The sequence below is a fragment of the Tetrao urogallus genome (assembly GCF_951394365.1).
Source record: "Tetrao urogallus genome assembly, chromosome: 1".
Lineage (NCBI taxonomy): Eukaryota > Metazoa > Chordata > Aves > Galliformes > Phasianidae > Tetrao > Tetrao urogallus.
In genome coordinates, this window is record NC_136813.1 from 154,319,717 (window position 1) to 154,338,760 (window position 19,044).

The following is a 19,044-nucleotide window of genomic DNA, read 5'->3' on the forward strand; positions in this document are numbered from 1 at the left end:
AAAAAAAAAAAATACAAACAAGCCAGTCTGAAAAATAAATCTGTCCATCTGTGTTTTCCTTATAAACTTACAAGATGCCGCGAATTGAAGCTGACATTCTACAACGCAGCAAGCTTTCAAACAGCTGAGATAGCTACCTAAACATAGCCAGAATGTGCTTATGCATACGTTGTAATGCACAGTTCCATTCCAGACGCATGGGAACTTAGAGAAGGTTATGTTGCAGTCATCAGCATGTAATAGAATAATTTATCATGCTGACATGGAACTGCCTTAACCACACATCGTGAGAATGATAAAGAACACATGAACTGAAAACTGTGATTGACTTCGATGTGGTTATTCTCTGAATGCAACAGGTACAAAAATTCTATAGAGGTGCACTGTGGAAGTCTGAAAACGCATAGCAAAAACAGTTTAGACGCTGGGTTTTGCAGTAAGCCTCCCTGGTGCATATTGCTTGCTTCTGCAAGCTTCTTGGAATAATTTATCACTACTGGGTAGGATTCATCTATGTGAAAGATAACCTAAGAGAGATAATTAAAATCTCTCCTTTGGCCACTGACATTACCAGAGCAGAATCCTACATGCACAGAAACATTCTTTAAATCTTAAAAACTCCTTAATTAACTGTAAAGTTCAAGCAGATCAAGGATATCCCATCCCTCACGACTACATGTAATACAGTACATTTGCAGACTGCTGTTTGAAAAAATGATATGAATATTGTCCTAGGGAACTCACAGTTAATACCTACATTTCAAACTTCCACAATTTATGAATGTTCAGCAAAGGGCGTGGGCAAGAAGCCTACTGTAGCTCCAGCAAAGCTACTGTTTGAAGAACAATAATTCAGAATTTAAGAGCTGCATCCTGTAGCTTACAGAATGGCTGAAGAGCAGAGTCTCCAGTTTAGATCTTACTGGTGTGGGGAAGGAAGGAAGAGTAGAAAAGAGACTGGATGAAGTAACAAACTCCAAAGCAAAATTTGAAACTGACTCACTAAAATAAAGGTTGACGTAACTGAACTGCTGAAGCACTGTATGTACAGTAAAGGTCTTGCTGTGCATAAATCACATAATGAAGTGTGACATATTATAGTTTGCAATAAGTCTGTAGAGTTTGAGTCTGTACAAATCCAAACTTCAGGTAATTTAGACCTAATTTAGAAAAGTGGCACAAAGGCACTCCTCAAACTGATAAATGATTTGGTCACACATATATGCTGCTGTGATTGTAATCACTTGGTTAGAAAATATCTCTAGTATAAGTGAGTAAAAAATGCAGTTGAGAAAAAAATCTTCTCTTAAATACAGGCCTTAACTACCAGAGGAAAGAAACTTATTTCTTCCTCTGAAGAAGAAATATTTTTTCTACCACACTTGCATTACATTTGTTTCAAGGATAAACTATATATATAAACTATATATATAAATATAAAACTATATTTATAAACTATATAAACTATATGCTACTATTAATATAATTTGTGTTTTAATGTAAAAATTGCCCTGATTTAATTCAAAATTGTTGTGGTTTATTAACACTAGGGACTAAAAATAAACAGGATATCATAATGACAAATATTACTGTCTGTCCTTACTATAGCTGCAAAGATTGACATTTAATTTTGATTAACAGTATCATTCAATATAGCATGGTAGTACACAGGTTAAGAGAACAGAATGGAAAACACACCGTGTTGCTTCAGTAATACAATAACTTACTGGATGACAAATATCTCCTTGCGTCTAAAGAAAAATGAAGAGTATCTGGAAGTAAAACCCATCAACACTTTAGTATATAAACAAAATTAGTACTATTCTTATTTCAGGTAACAGCTTGGAAACAATTGCCATTTTGAGGATCATTTATATAAGTTACAGATAATGTGCTGCATTAATAATAATTCAGTCTCTAGAGAATGTAATCCACTGCTATTAGCAGGTACAAACAATGCTATCTGAATGACATCTGCCCCACACAGAACATACCACATCCATTATGCTGATGATTTCCAGACAATTCATAGTATGTTTTCTCATCTGTTACAACCAGCCATGCCTGTGTGCACTATTTTGAACAGGTTTGTTCATGCAATCATCTTACTCTGTACCACACACATAGACATGTACACAGTCAAACAAAACAGGTCAACAGCTACAACCTTTCATCTTCCAGCTATTCCTAGTCTGCAACAGTAGGATGCCTGACTGCTAGGGCAAGACTGTTTTAGGCTTCTCATCTTTAAGGAGGCTGCCTACCACAGTGTTTCATCTGTGACACAGCAGGGAAAATACAGGTAGGTAAAGAATGTTCACCGAACATTTCTAACTCAGTTGGATGTCATCGATTGTTGGGAATCACTGTGATATTTAAGTGGTAAATAATATCCATATTTTTGACAGAAAGAGCAATCTGTTTTTCTTCTCATACATAAAAATGACAAGAGATTTTCTAAATGACAGATTTATTCTTGAATTAGCTAACCAGAACTTCTAAGGGGTTTGACTTTCAAACTTTAATTTCAAAATATTTACTAAGTTTTGTAATCTACACAAAACACTGGGCCATTAAAAATACTCGGAAATTCTGTGTTTAAAAATATATAGTCCCTTTTTTTTTTTCCCAACATAATTAAACAGTGATTTGCACTTAGATCTTTATCTTGTTGTAAAAAGAGCTGAAGATTAAGTGATTTTCTAAAAGCTAGTGAGAAGTGTCTTGAGGATGGAGGTCATTCTTTGAAAAAGGATCTCAGTGACCTGTGTAAATAAGAACACCACAAACACTTCCAAACAAGCAAAGGTCAGAAAGGGGTCATGGCTACAGCCCCTTTGGACTAACTACTGTTTTTCCTAGAGAGCATGCTTACCGTGTAAATCTCTCATCCTTCAGCTCCAGGTCTGCCACTGTAATCAACTGATCCAGTTTGAACTTAGTGTCAATAATTTCAGCATCTCGTGGAGAGTATGTCCCTCCCTCTTTTTGCTTTTGCCTAATTCTAAACAGAAAATAATAGTGAATAATAAATATGCAAATTATTTGAGGGCAAATCTATACCAATACATTGATAAGACTGGCTAAAACTTAAAAACGGCTGCCAGAAATCCTTTCTTGCCTTTATTCTGCTCTTACTTCCAATTTAGTCAAATCAGCAGTTGTATTGTCTAAAACTTATGTGGAAAGAATCTAGCTTGCTTAATATTTCAGTTTTCTAACATAAATTATTCTGCAATGCCTGAATGCTGCAGCTGAGGAAGCAGAACTCATGGGACACGAGCAAGCTAACATAATTTATGCAGTATCCAGCCTGCTTCTTTATTTGGGCATTTGTTCACAATTCTGATCAAAGGTTGGCATCTCTTTCACACGTGAGACTTTAAAGTGTTTAACTGTAAAATTTATTAGTAAGATAGAAAATAGCGTTTATAGTATTTACTTCATATCAAGTTAACTGATTCTCAACAGAGCTGACAGTAAATAGGGTTAGCCATCACAGTAACTTCATTCAGCTTACATTCTGATCTGTTTCCTCATTCCTCATTTCAATGGAGAAGTGACACTGAAAGAGTAAGATAGACTTCTGCTGTGATTTACCCTCTGGAGAAGGTTGTTCTCCTCCTTCATCTATGGAAATTAGCACTGCTAGATTAAAGTTAAATTCTGTGAATCCCTCCCCAAGTTTTGAAAAAAAAGAAAAAGAAAAAAAGAAAATGAAAAAAAAGAAAATGCAATACACTTGGACATGACAGATTAATTCAATTGAAAGGATCATTTCAACTCTTCACTAAAACAATATTGAGTGTTTACAAACAATAAATCTCACCTTGCAAAAGCATAGACTGCAGCCACCAGAAGAACAACTGAAAGTACACACAAAGTAACTGCAAGGATAACTTCCACAGATCTTCCTGACCGCCCTTCACCTGCAACAGAAAGAGGAAATCTAATATTTAATAGATGTATCAATTTTACGTTTCTAACAGGAGAGAATCAAGTATGGAGAAGTGACAGAATCTTTCCTCTCAAAACAACTACATCTGTATTGTGACAGTTGCAGAGCAGCTCAAAAGAGAAAACCATAAGAAAAACAAGAGCAATTTATTTTATAGTCCCTAAGCATTGCTGGTCTATTTAACACATACACTATATGTGTAACCATCCACTGGTGCTTTTCAGGTTTACCTGGTGAGCAAGTTAAGGTAGGTCTACACTGCACTCACATCATTTGGCTCATGACTAACTCTAGCCTGAACTGAGCTCCTGCTTTAGGCTCAGTGCAGCCAAGCACAGACACACTGTCCTAACAACTACGAATGATCAAGCTCCAAAAGTGGAAAAGGATCTCTGATACAGAAATCTGCCTCATAAAGCTCCATGTTTTTTCTGCTTCAATCACATTTAGCAGTAGTAAATTGCATAGACACAAGGTTTTCAGATCTGGTTTTCAGATCTGAATCTACTTATCATATAAGTAGACTTAGAAAAAAAAATAAGACAGAAAGTTGTCATAAATAATTCTGTGAAAATTCAAGTTATGGTTTTATCTACTAAAACCAAAGTGTCATGCTGGCAAAACACAGTGATTACTGCAAAATATGATCACTGATTCAAAATGGAACTGCATTTCTGATTGCAGGCAATGTAGATTTCTTCTGAAGGGATACTGTTGTTACAAGTGGAATAGAAGTCATTTGCACAGAGATGCCTAGCAGATCCTGACCTTACCAGTTTGCTTTCTGGATTATGATTCTAAAGCAAGTCTGAAGTTCTTCTTACAAAAGCACATTCTATAAAGAAACATCTATGCAACAAAAACATATCTGAAAAAAAATTAACTTCCTTCATGCACCTAACTTAAGTAATGGAAGTGTTAGTAGTTGCTGGGCTGGTGCCGTGTCTTGAATCAACTGTAGTACTGATTTCATACAACTTTGTAAGAAACAGTAGAAGGAACTTCTAATTGCCTATTCCACTTAAATTTTGTTGCATGTGCTCTGAAATGTAGAAGTTAGGGACAGATAGGAATTTGCTGTAGTACCCATTTTAAAAACAGTACTGAATGTTAAACACTAGCATAGAAGGGTCTGGAATACAGGTATTATGAGCCACAGAAATTTGAGAAAATTATCAGGCTGTTTTTTTTTGTTGTTGTTGTTGTTGTTGTTTTGTCCTATTACATTTTATCCTATTACATTTTACGCAAATAATACCTGCTTATTTATGATTTATACCACAGGATACAGTGTCACAAGTTTTCAGTTTCAATAATGAAGTGTGTGAATTATAATATCTGCCTGACAATAAAGCATGATTTCTCTTTTTGTCATGATGATTTCAGTTTCCTGTTAGAAGGATGCCCAGGTATGTGTATCTGCCTGGATACAATCATATTCATTTCCAGCAGACTTGTTTTCTCTAATCAGGCATTAAGTCTTTCCCTCTCTGGCCAAGCTATTTGCTTCATTGGCTCAGAACTTCATTGGCTAATGAAACAATTTTTGTGCTGTATTTTCCAAAACATTCAGGGCTGGAGAAACAGTGCCAGATCCTTTCAGAATACTCAGGTAGAGAATTAGCACTTCTTCAGTATCAGATCACATAACAAATTTCTAACATGGATCAGATGGATAAGGGAGCTCATATCACAGAAGCTGAATGCCAAATGAAAAATTTGTGCCCACTAAAATTCTTCTGGGTACTAATCCAGTTGTCTTGGTTCCCTTTTCAGAACACCAGGGCTAGAGCTTAGCTACATAAGTTTTGGCTTACCAATGTATTAAAAGAACTTACAGATCTTACTGCAATCTGCTAAGAGAATTTTCATTTTTCAATAGCTGTACCAGTACATGCAACAGAGAGGGAAATGGCACAAACAATACAGCTTTTGATAATTCACCCTGTCAAGATGAGCTATTCTAGCAAAATGCTATTTACATTGTTATGACTGAATCTCTACTAAAGTAACTTTGTTAATATTTCTTTTTCAGTTAACAGTCCAGGCTGAGTAAAGGCCTCTGAACATCCTGAAAAGGACATACGAGGGAATGGATGCATTTCCTCACCAGGCAACAACCATTCTGGTTAAGCGAGCTCTAACAAAAATAAACACAATTTACTACAGGGAATCCAGTCTACTAAAAAGGAATATGGAATAATCTGATTTCTCGGAAACAAAAGAAACAAGTGACACTTTCCTTACCTAAAGTTTTGACAGGGTCAGAATAGTCAGAATCTGTAAACTGTCCTTTAACATTAGTTGCTCTGAACTTGAATCTGTAAAATAAAACAAAGAAAGCTAATTAAATTAAAATCTGTGTTTCTTTCCTTAAAAAATATTCAATTTAGAAGCTAAACACTATTTTAAAGTTTTAGTGTAATATACTCTGCTATCCTTATCTTCCTGCAAAAGTGACATCATGACATGTCAATGACTTGGTGTCAATGTGTATAGCATACAATCAAATTATAGGAAGTAGGTTACTTATCTTGAATTTGGTCTTAATTTGGGAACTCAATATCCATCTTTTGTTACCCTAAAACTTCTTTTTTAATTGTCTTCCATACTTACTCTTCAGACAAATAATATAAAGGTAAGAGTGATAACAACCATTTCAAGCTCCACCGTCTCCTAATTGAACTATATGTCTTGTACGTTTGTATAAATGTATGTTCCACTTAAATCTTCCTCTTGGACAAGTCTAGAGATAAATGTACTTACAGGTACTGCTTTCTTGGTTTCAGTGGACCATTACATATTTTGTCTTGACTGCCTGGTATCATACATGTAGTATCAGCACCTATAACATATATTTCTTCTTTACCACTCATATCTTCCTTTCCTTCTATACATGGTGGGTTTGGAAAGCCTTCATTTGTAAAATATGGCCTTGGTCTATTGAAGTATGCATCATGCCACTTAGTAACATTTCCATCATGTTGAGCTATTATCAAGAAAAGAAATAAAAAATAATTTACATTCTAACTAAAAGAAGTTAAACTAAACTTCTTAACTAAAGAAGTTAAATAGAAGTTAAATAGATTATTTTTAAGGGCTTAGTAAGCTATCAGTGACATTTATACAAGGAAAATTATAATCATGTTTGTACTTCAATCCAAATATTCTTTTTACCCCACCAACTATATCTTGGTGTTTTAAAGTAAGTCAGCTGAATCACAGCTAGAAAATTTCAGGGGCAGTCTCATACACAGGCTGTGTTGGTAGAAGATATAACTTGTATACAAGACATTTGACACTGAAACTGGATCTGGCCAGCAAAGAAAGAAAAAGTGTTTAAGTACAGTAGAAATTCTTTCATAAATGAAATAACTAGTTTTTCATAAAGAGCCAGTATTGAGAAACTCAGATAGGAGAAAAATCCTCAAAACATTGCTTAACATGGTGTTTGCATATTTATCAGCTCAAGAGAACCTTCACAGCAATAGCCAGGAATTAAAAGTCTCTCAGGTTAGTGTCAAAATACATCATTCTGGAAAATGTGAGAAACTGTACCCACTTAACATGAATGCTTTACTGCCATGCTTTTAAGGCAGGCAAGACAAGGGATTTAAATACCTGGAATTTGTTCTTCTTAGGTAAAGTAAGCCTGACCGTATGATGTCCAACCATGAAACTCCCACACACATTGGTAGGCAATTACTCAAGAGTATCACGAGACTGTTCACATGAGTAAATGTTCATCAGTCCATACAAGGGAATACACATTCTAACCCACAGTCTACAGAAGGGATTTACATAAATCCCTCTGCCCCCGTTATGAAATAGAAATATCAACCACACATGACTGCATTCTTCGACAGGCAACACTGATAGCAACAGAAGAAAAACTTGCAAGAAAAGATCTTTCATATTTAATCAGTTCACAAAAGCCAGATGTATGTATTTATTCAAAGAAATGGGAAATTAAGAAAATATAATGATAACAGTAGGGCTAGAATAATACAGGTGACCTCAAGCAACGTGGATGATTTTTCATTGGCAAGTGTTTTCAAAATCCAGCCCACAGGCATTGTGGAAGATATTTCGCTCATAATAATGTTGCCATAGCTAAACAGATTTTGTTAACTAACATGAAGTTTCTGACAATCACTTCCCACATGAAAAAAAAAAAAAAAAGGGGGTGGGGGGGAGGGGGGGGAAACAAACAAGCTGAAAAGAAAGAAACTCAAAAATCCTGAAATCGACTTTCAGGATTCTACCTCCAGCTTCCACAACAAGAACTTGTATCTTCTTGATAGGTCCATGATCATCACTGTAATAACATACTGGCATTTTGATCGTGATTGTTGTTGCTGTGACCAGTAAGGCCCCATTGGTATCATAAACAGGTGTTGGTTTCTTTTTAGGCCGTGGTGGTTCTGGTTTTAAACAAAGATATACCACAGAGTTTTGTTTTCGGTTCTTTTCACAACAAGTTCAGACATGTAGCTGTGTTATGGATGATAAATAATCACCATATTTTAAGGGACAATTTCATGTTCTAACCATGTTTCAAGCCACTTAAAAATCTGTTCTGATAAATGCCCTGCATATTAGTTTTTACTTAAAAAACAATAAAAAGTTTGAGTCTTAGTTTTTCGGAAAAATTTCAGTCAATGACTGTATTTACTTCTAAGAATGTGATACATAGACACACCTCTGTGACATTGTTCTAAGCTGTTTGCTCATGGCAGCTAAAATATGAATGACAATGCTTATTTCACTGAGACTGCATGTGGTTTAGCATATGATCAGTGATAGAGAGCAAAACTGAGCACTGCAAGTCAAGCCTATCAGCTATGTATTCCTGTTCCTACCTCATGATGTGGAAATAGCTGAAGGCACGCAGCTGTGTAGTCACAGGTAAAACAGCACTATCTAAAGTATTTATAGAGATTTCAGGTAAATGACAATTTATGAGACATACCTTTGATATCCATGGTGATTTTCAATTGAATTTTTGGCCCCGCACCAGCACCATTAATTGCATACACCTTAAAAAGAGAAATGTTATAATCAGTATTTGCACTAGCTTCAAATCTGTCAAATCTGTATCTATCTGAAACAACAATGAATGCTGAAACATTTATTTTATGTCATTCACACTTTGCTACAACTTACTTCTTATTTCATTATAATCCTGAGCACAGTAACCCTTTGTCATTTGTAATCTAGCTCTTACAGAAGGAGAAAACCAAACCCACTTAAAGAGTTACGTCACCACCTCTCATGTACTACTCTACGATTATATGATTGAACATAGGGAATTTAGTCATAGGACAAAGGGTAATGGCTTTAAACTAAAAGAGGGTAAATTAAATTTGTATCAGAAGGAAATTCCTGTGAAGGTGGTGGTGAGGCACTGGAACAGGTTGTCCAGAGAAGTTGTGGATGATCCATCCTTGTCGGCATCCAAGGCCATGTTGGATGGGGCTCTCAGCAGCTTGGTGTGTGGGTGCAACTCTGCCCATGGCAGAGTTGGAACTGGATGATCTTTAAGGTCTCTTCCAATCTAAACCATTCTATGATTCTACTACTCCTAAAGCACATACTCCTTGTAAGCTTTCCTTGCAGAACAAGACTTTTCATCTGAACTAAATGAGCAATGCAAGTGCTGGAATTAAGAGTGAAAGTTGGTCTTGTTTCATGCTTCACAAGTACATGAATCCCATTACTCCTCTCTTTCCTCTGATTTCACGCTCTTTACACCCCTATACATTCTGTATTAAAATCCTGTATTTGGTTTAGCTCTGTGTTCTTTAATTTCTCAATCATATCAGGGGAAAAACCCAAAGAAAGAGTGTTAATTCTTACGCTGACATTATAGGTATGTCCTCCTTTCAATCCTTCTATCATGGCAGTGACTGACTGATCTGTTTTATCAATGACACTAAGGTTGTGGATCCGGATAGCAGCAGGATCATCTTCATTGTACACCATAGCTTGATACACCTGAATATTTCCATTTGGTTCAGATGGCGGCACAAATGTCACTTGGAACTTTGTTACTTCATCGGGTATCTTCTGAAATGTTACGTTGTTAGGTGGGTCTTCAGGTACTGAAATAGACATTTCAGTCATCTACTTAAATCAGTTCACTACTCTGACTACTAGAGTAAAAATTGAAAAATTACAAATAATACTTTTGCCTATTGTATTATTTCATTGGTATTTTCTGTTTCCAGTAAAAACATCTCAACATTTTAACTGTGTATGTAAATATTTATAAAGAGAATTAAAAGTTAAATATGCAGTGAAATATTATTCTTGATGATAGCACTTAATGCTACAAATATTAAAAACGCTTGCTAGATAATCCTCAGTAGTTTCTACTCACACAAGTTCCAGTTTTCTACACAGAAAGCCTGAAGGCATCATTGTACTTTGAAATAAACAAAGGTAAACAAATCCTCACATGGGCTGACAAGCAAGAAGCAAGTGTTAGTGTAGAGTAGCCTTTCCTGAAAGCCCTGTCAACAGCTTGCTCCCTCTCGATGTATAAGCAAGCTACCATGTTCCTGTCTCTAACAAAAAACCTTTCCACTATCTGATGCCCAGACACTAGAAGGGAATCACAGTAGGTCGAACAAGTGTTTCAGCTTTTGTCCAGAAATATACCAGAAGCCAGCAACTACACAAACACAACATGCCCTTTTGCCAAAGACGGTTATTTATCAAACTTTTACTCCAGTAGTATATTGTCAAGACAGCGGAAATATAAATCATTTTCCCTATGTCCCTGTCTGAAAGAAAAGGCTGTAACATTCTTTCCCAGCAGCTGAATATTTACAGCTTTACCTGAGCAGACAAATCTGTAGTATGATCTCTAAATAGTGAAATCAAGTAACTGAAGGTAAACATATTCCCTCAGCCAGGATTTAGATACAGTTGTTAAATCTTCCAGGTTTTTTTAACCCTTAACAACAAATCCTAACTCAGGCTTCTCTGCAGTAAGTCTGTGTAACTTCCTCAGATACTCTGCTGTACATTAGACTGTGGAAACCAGATGAGATGAGATGATGGAAAAATTAACTTTTCTTCAGCAAGGTTATCGAACCTTCTAATGTATCACACTTCAACATGAAAGAAAGGGCTACAAAATAATGATAGCTCACAAGACAAGCTCAGCTACCAAATAATTTAATCCTCATTCACTTTTCCACAGGAGAAGCAACTCAATACCAGCAAAGACATCAGATCTAGTACAATCAGAAACTGTGTATGTTAAATTAGGATTATATCTTCCCTGTGTACATCAGTCTTTATTTTCCTAAGTGTTGGCTACTTACTGTAATGTAAACGTTGGTGTCACGACTCCTCATATTTCCTCACACTCATCTCTCCACTTCTTTTTTTCTGAATAACTCAATAGTTTAGCAATTTTCTTTTTCCTTAATATCCACCTCCTCCAAATTGTTTTGAATGTGTGGAAGATCTGACTCTAGTATGTATCCTTATAGACCTTCACTAGCAACCTCCTTCCATCCAGAATACACAAATTATGTACTCAGACAAGTACAGGTGCCATACACAGGAATTCACTTCACTTAAAGGTAAACCTCAGTATTTATTATCACCATCGCTTTCTTGCTAATTGACATCTTCTAAACATGAAAGCAAAAATTACTGTGAGAACAAATGTGTATTAAGTGCACCCTGTGTTTAAAACTGCAGTTAATCAGATGAAGGAAAAAATGCAAACATTGATTCATATAAAGTAGAGAAAAATACAAACCTGCTTCAAAAGTGGAGACAATTACTGGAGAACTAGCTTCGCCTTCAATAGCTGCAGCATTAACATCCCCCGTAAAGGCAATGATTACAACAGAATACCTTGTAAATGCTTTTAAATCAGAAATTTCTAAGATTTTACCCTCATCATTTGTCCTCAGAAACTGGGCTTTATAATTTTCATTATCTACCTGTAAAACAAAATTTTAAAAAAGCAAGACTTCAAACAATCAACAGCAGGATATTTAAACACCACATTTAACTTTTATCTTCCTCATTTCCTAATCACCTACATAAGAGTTTACAAGTCTTCAGCTAAAAAGACTGAAAAGCTGCATAAGGAGCATACTTCCTTCCTACTCACTTCCTTGGCACTTTATGTAGTATGTGACTAGGAAATGGGCTTTTCATTTGCTTTGGGTTGCAAGATAATTTGTATGAAAGTACAAATTTATATGAAAGTACAAATAAAAAATAATAACGTAATTTACAGGAAAGGTCATAAGAGAAGAAGTGATTTGAAATGGGAACCAAACTAGGCAGAGATATAGAAAATGAGTAGTTATATAGCTGAAAGTGGTTTGAAATAGAAAAAGAATAAAAGAATAAAAATAAATAAATAAATAAACTTGGGTAGTAATTTATAATGTCAATATCATCACAGAGAAATTCCTCTTGGGATAATTAGTAGCAAAACATAATAGCAAAATTTTTTCTAAAATAGTGAAAACTGAGTGATTCTGTTACTAGAAGAACTGGAAAGAAATAATTGGAGTTTAATCTAGAAAAGAGAGAATAGCAGAGGACAGCAGCAATTTCAAAATATAAAAACGATGTTTACTAAATTAAAGATAAAAGATTGAAAATCCAATTAGAAATTACCTTTGCACTAAAAAAAAAGGTCAGGATCTTTTTTTTACAAAATCTTGCAACAATTTACCTAATATATATATATATTATATTTTTATATATATATATATATATATATAAAACAAGGACTATAAGGTTTGTGAAAAACTGGGTCAATCTATAGGAGTTTGCTGAGGAGTTTCCTCACTTCTAAGAGTGTGATAATGAATCATGCCAGGAGGATTCCAGGTACTCCTGTTCCTGTGTTAGACCAACAATATGGACCAGATTGTTTCTCAAGATCTGAATGTCTTAAGCAATCTGCAGCCCTGCAGAAAAATAATCTACAAAATCTATAAATCTATCTGCTTTACATCCAACAAATCACTTCTAATCTTAGCTGAAGAAAAAAAAAAGAGAAAAAGGAAAAATGGGGGCTTTTCCAGCATATGCCTATTTCTGTTGCTTCAGTTAATGATGTTTTCATTATTGTTTCTTTAGTATGTAATTTGAAAAGAGGATTAGGTAGCTGTACAGTAGTTTTCCCATTGGATGCAATCTGTATTAAACACAGCTGCTAAAACATTAGAACAGTTCTATCATACCTTTTATTTGACAGATACTCATCTATCCCCACTGAGAATTAACGTGAACTAAACTTTTTGATGGACTAAGCAGACATTCATTTCCTGGGATTGCCATCAAGAGTTGAAATATTTTTTCCTATCTGACTATCAAAAATCTGGCATATAATGTTTACACAAAAGCTAAAATATAATCACAACATCGCATCATTTTACCTATAGTTTTCCAAAAGCTGTATGGTTTGGTTGTATCTTCCTTACTTGTTTTCAGTAACATTTTATTCATGACTAACTCTAATTACAATAGACAGCATGACAAACTAAAATATGACATTGATAAAATACACATAGGTCACTTTTCTGATCTAAGTAAGTGCAAGAAACATCCTAGTAATTTTAAAACGATCTGAATGAATTCACTAATGAATTATAACTACCGACTTTTAGGAATAAAGATGATGGAGCAGGAATATAAAACTATTCTACCCTGTGAGCCAACTTTTATAAATCCTCAAAGATATTCAGTTGATAACTGAAATGAGCAAGCTGTATGTACGGAATGTTTGTAGATTTTTGAGTTTTCGCAAAAAAAATTTGCACAGGGACAATAGGATATATACTCAAATGTTCATCACGAAAAGATTGTGACAGTTATGTTGGCCTTTGGGAAGGAACCTGTTTTTAAGTTTATTATGAATTCTGGTATACGCATAGTTTATCTTAGTAAGAAATTTACTGTAACTTAGACTGTTCATATATTAGTAACATGTTCATAGTGCAGAATCTGATGACACCTTGTTTACAATGTAGAATTCAAGGAGGAATTGCTTAAATATAAATTGATTAAATAATGTGCACAAAACATTAAGCTTTCAAAATTGAATTTGAAGGCTTTATTAAAACCATCAAAATTCATCTTTGTATTGATCCATTATGAGTATATTTAGTCAAAAAGTGTCAGGAAATTTTCACAAGGAAAAAAATCTTCTCTAACTTCAGTAAAAGAGGAATACAGATTGTAATGTGATTTCTTGCGACCTACCCAGCAGGCCAAGGCACTGTTCCTTCCCTGTTAGTTATTCCATTGTCTGCCTGCCTGACCTTCCTTCTACTGCTGAGGTAAGTGTGTTCAGAACTGAACAGATTGCACTGTAAACAATGTAGAATGAATTTAGAGTGCACATTACTCTATATTGTAACTTCACCGAGGAGTATAAAAATACTCAGTATTTTTTACTGATCTCTTTAGAAATTTTAATTGCACAAAAATCTCATCATTAACATTTTAGCATATCCACAATCCTTATGACTAATTTAGAAAAACTGAAAATATATAGATAATGTTACTCTTATCCCAGAAAATTGAACTCACTTTATATTTATAGTCTTCAAATAGTTTGAAATACTCTTTCAATTTTTTTCCCCATTTCCTAGCAGGCTTATGCAGAATTTTTGAACTTGCAAACAGCAAATTTTCCAAGATAAGGTCTAGTGAACTGCTTCCATTTACACTGATAGCCTTATCTCTATAATTTCTGAACTAGGGATCCTATATCCTACTTAAAACTTCTCATATGCACAAACTTATAAAGTTCCATATCTTGCCACAGGGCAGGAAATGACTTGAGGTTTATTAATGGTTGTTTTAAGTGTAGTATAGGATGAAAAGAGAAAGGCCACTAGAGCTTTTCTCTTATGTCAGGTTTTTTTTTTTTTTTTGGCTTATAAAGATCAAGGAGAAAGAAGTGTTATTACTGTGCTACCAAAATATAGCTAATCTGATGAGTGGAAAATCTAGTTTGGCTTTAAAATTTGCCCTCTGATGCACTGAGTAACTTTGTACAAGTCACATCCTTTTGCTAGGCTCTCCACTCTTTTTTAAAATTATGACAAAGAGCTTTTACTTCAGAGAGAAAAAAGACATTATCATTTTTACTGGTAAACAGCATCATTATTGTTTGAAGAAGGTACACCTCTGCAAAGCTCAGCTACTGCTTGGCAGTATACAATTACTGCTAAACCTTTTTTTTCTGCAAGACCTCTTATTAGCACACATTATTTCACACCAACTAATGAATCTATTTCCCAGTTAGAAATGTATGAATGTACAATCAAACCGTATGTGGAATTTATGTGAAAATGGACACTTCAGTTATACTATTTTTCATTCCAATTTGCAAGTTTTTTAACTTCTATTAAAAACATATTCTATGAGTTCTTACATCACCAAACATCTGTATTACTATTGAAAATAAAACAGAGTTGTCTTACTGAGGTAATGTGTATGAGATAGCACGTTGGGCCAGTAATGACAACAGGTTCACTCCAGCTGATATTGATACTGTGAGGAGAGGTAGCTAACACTGTCACGTTTTCTGGAGGACCATCTGGAGCTATAGAAAACACACATATGTGAGTCACAGTTAAAGAAGTGCACAACAAATAGCCCATCATTTTTAACATAGAGATTATTTTCCAATTTCAAAATAATATTTTCACACATTTGCTACTATATACCACTTAAATCATGACAACATTTTTCATTCTTTTCTGATAAAGCATGCACTGGGATTTGGAAACACAGCTCTTGTTGCAAGTACCATGGCATTTATAGAGTATTAAATATCAAGAATTTCTTCATAAATAGAAATTATAACTATTGTTTATATATTTATTAATTTATTACAGGTTAATTATATGTGTTTTGTAGGACACAAGCAAAAAATATATATAGCTCTTTACACAAATAGACACGCCTAATATATAAGAGAGAATTGATGTCAAACTAATCATGCAAAGAATGAGAAATTACAAAAACACAAAGTCTTCTGCAAAAGATTCCAATAATGTTGGACAGTACCAGTACACTAATATTTTAGAGAAAAACAGAAGTTTTCTAAATTTCATTTTCATTTACTCTTAACATATTAAGAATCTCTAGAAAACACAGGTTGAAAAGAAATAGGAGCTGTAAGCAGGTAAGAAGAATCACATTAAGAAATAGTTTTGTGATTTCTTTTTTTCAATATAGTATGTGAATTAACCTAGTTATTTGTTTCTAAATACTATTATGTATGTTTCTATGTTTCTATTCATGAAATCATTTAAAAATATAGCAAGTGTCAGTAAGTAGTATTACTTTTACTTAATGTGTGTGGTAAATTTTGGGCAGCTAAATTTTAGAATAGAAGTGACAACAGATTTGTAGATTATGTCAGAACTTTACTCCATGGTGCCTTTTTTTTTTTTTCAGGTACAACAACAACAAAAAAAGACAACTGTGACACAGCTCACTGAACTATTACAGAAGGCACAACAGTATTGCACATATTTCCTTGGCTTCATGGTACCTCTTTTTTTTTTTATCTACAACAAAAAAATTGTGACTATGATTAACAAATATCAGTGAATAGTCTGTCAGAGAACTTGATGAGGAAAGTTGGAGTGTATATGAGGCTACCTAGCTTAGTAGGTAGAAAATATGTTAGGAAAAGGAAAAATAGTATGGAATGAGAAATGTAACTACTGAAATTAGGTGTGATGCCTCATAAGAAGAGATTTTTGCACCATGAAGGTGTATATTTTGCTCTGCAGTGGCAAAATAAAATAGGAAAAACAGGGAGTTGAGAAGTGCTATGAAGAGTTAAAAATATTGGAAACAGGGTTTAGACTGGTGTGCTGCTGTTAGCAGGAATACAATATACTTTGTAGGCAGGATCAAATTTAGCCATTGGAAGTAGTCCTCAAAAATACTGAACAGAGTGGAACAACAGAATGAAGACTAATTGAATGAACTACGAAAGCACATGAGGGTAATGAAAGAGAGGAGCAAGTATTTTCCCCTACAGACTCAAATTAGAGCAAGTTAAGCTTATTTTCCATCTTCAGACAGAGACTTTCAGTTATTATGGCAGTGGTCCTGCCTTAACTCCAATGGAAATTTCTCAAAAATATTACAAAACAGTATATTCAGCTTCCCAAGTCTTGGTTTCCTTCCAAACTAACCAAGCTTCCAAAGACAGTTTACCATTACTCTTACACAACATTAATGAAGCATTGAATTTTTTTGTTTCAGATGTAAATTTACATTAGAAAATGATTGTAGAGATAATTTTAAGCCTAACCTAATCTACAAATGATCCAATCTGAAGCTTTTATTTTATTTTCATATGTAGGTTCTATTTGATATATTTTTAGATCTAAGAAAATTCTAATTGAGTACATTGTTTTTAAGATGCTTATCCAAATTACATTACAATTTTAATACCCAGTTTACTTTCATTGTGAAAAGTTTAAAGACATCAACTGAAATATACCAAGATCTAGGAATGTTTTCTGAAATTAGAAAGGGAACGAGAAAATTAAGTATGTCTAAAATTTCTCATGTCTTATAAAAAAAATCTTTTTAAAAACTGTTGACTTCAGTGGGTAACTGCCATGTTCTGATTTAGGTTTGTTTGTGAAATTAATCTAGTCAATACGAGGCCATGATATCACTATACCCTTTCTCTTATAAATCACAGCAATTTACTCAGTAGAAATGACCTAGTCTTATTCTCTCATTCCCCTATAATCCAATCACTTCCTCTCACAAGCACTTTTCTCCTGGTTTTCACAATAATGCATTTTCTGTAACTAATAACCATCATTTCCTGATTATCATGCTTCTATCCTTGCAGAGGAATGTGAGTCTTATGGAGGTCAGGGTCATCTTTCCCATCCATCTGTGTCCTGATGCTAAGGCAACAGTTAAGTGTGTTAGCTTGAAGATAAGTCTGGATAGCCCATCATTTAGGATAATCCTCAAAAATAAGAAGGAATCGTCCAGTCTCCTAACAGAAATTCATGCTTGCCAGTTTGGCTAATCCCAATCCTTTTTCTTTTTCCCTCCAAAAATTAAGTGTGACATTCAGTTATTTCATTTTACAATTACCTAGGTTACCAACATTTAAACAATTACATTTAGTACTAGGCCATAGTTACTCTCCAGTACTTAGTTGAGAAAGAATGAAAGGAGCATAGAAAACCAAATTATCTGAGGCAAAATCTACCTGTATACAACAAAAGACATATAGAACAAAACCTTCTCACTATACATAAAAATTTCCTTAAGCATACCAAGCAACTGAATATCAGCAGGGATTGGGAAAGTAGGTGCTGAAAAGAGAAGCGTAACTTTCTGCTCCATGCATCTTTATCCTATCCTTCATGGGACACTCTAACATCTGGGATTTCCCTTTGCATGTCAGTATATCCTGGCACTTGGAGACCTGGCAGTTTACCAAAAAAGCATTGCAGGATCTATGAGATCCAAAATCAGCTCAATGATTTCACTGCCCTTCATTTTCCAGATAATGCTGATCCTTCAGAATGATTTTTCCCTTAGAAGCAATGAATTTGGCCAGTCTCATCCTCCTTATAAATGCAAAGGTGAAGCTCAAGCTAAGTACAGGTGTGAGGGAACAAAATTTCCTCAACTGTGGAAAACGTTTGTTGCCTTTTCCCTTACTGTGACACAGCACTTGATCTTCTATACTGGTAACTACATAAATCTAAGCTGAAAATAGTTCATCTTGCAAAGCAGATTTGGCTCTCAGGTAATCAATCAGCTAAGCTATTACAGTGCTATCAAAATACTTTATGAGACAGTAGGACAAATCCTGTGAGAATAATCTGCAAGACAGAAGTTTGAATAGTTTATCTGGTTCTGAGAAGTGAACCTTACTGATAATCTGTAACATTTTCCACAGAGTAGAACTGTAGCCTATTTCACTACAGAACATCTTCATGCAACTGAGTTGAATCTTAAAGAAGAATTCCTTCGGCCTTAAGTTTAGTTTCATAATGAACAACTGAAATAAATAAATATAAGAGATT

At 34.5% G+C, this 19,044-nt stretch overlaps 1 protein-coding gene across 1 annotated transcript in view; it reads right to left on the minus strand.

Annotated features, from left to right (window-relative positions):
- The window catches only part of PTPRQ (protein tyrosine phosphatase receptor type Q), a gene marked incomplete at both ends in the record, with an annotated part of 121,080 nt that overhangs the window by 21,524 nt on the left and 80,512 nt on the right, over positions 1-19,044 (minus strand). The window contains 10 exons of the mRNA XM_079545547.1: positions 1,728-1,772; positions 2,876-3,004; positions 3,830-3,929; positions 6,206-6,279; positions 6,725-6,947; positions 8,224-8,382; positions 8,931-8,997; positions 9,818-10,062; positions 11,739-11,925; positions 15,439-15,560. Of these exons, the coding sequence (XP_079401673.1) occupies positions 1,728-1,772; positions 2,876-3,004; positions 3,830-3,929; positions 6,206-6,279; positions 6,725-6,947; positions 8,224-8,382; positions 8,931-8,997; positions 9,818-10,062; positions 11,739-11,925; positions 15,439-15,560 (1,351 nt within the window). The remainder of the gene's footprint in view (positions 1-1,727; positions 1,773-2,875; positions 3,005-3,829; positions 3,930-6,205; positions 6,280-6,724; positions 6,948-8,223; positions 8,383-8,930; positions 8,998-9,817; positions 10,063-11,738; positions 11,926-15,438; positions 15,561-19,044) is intronic.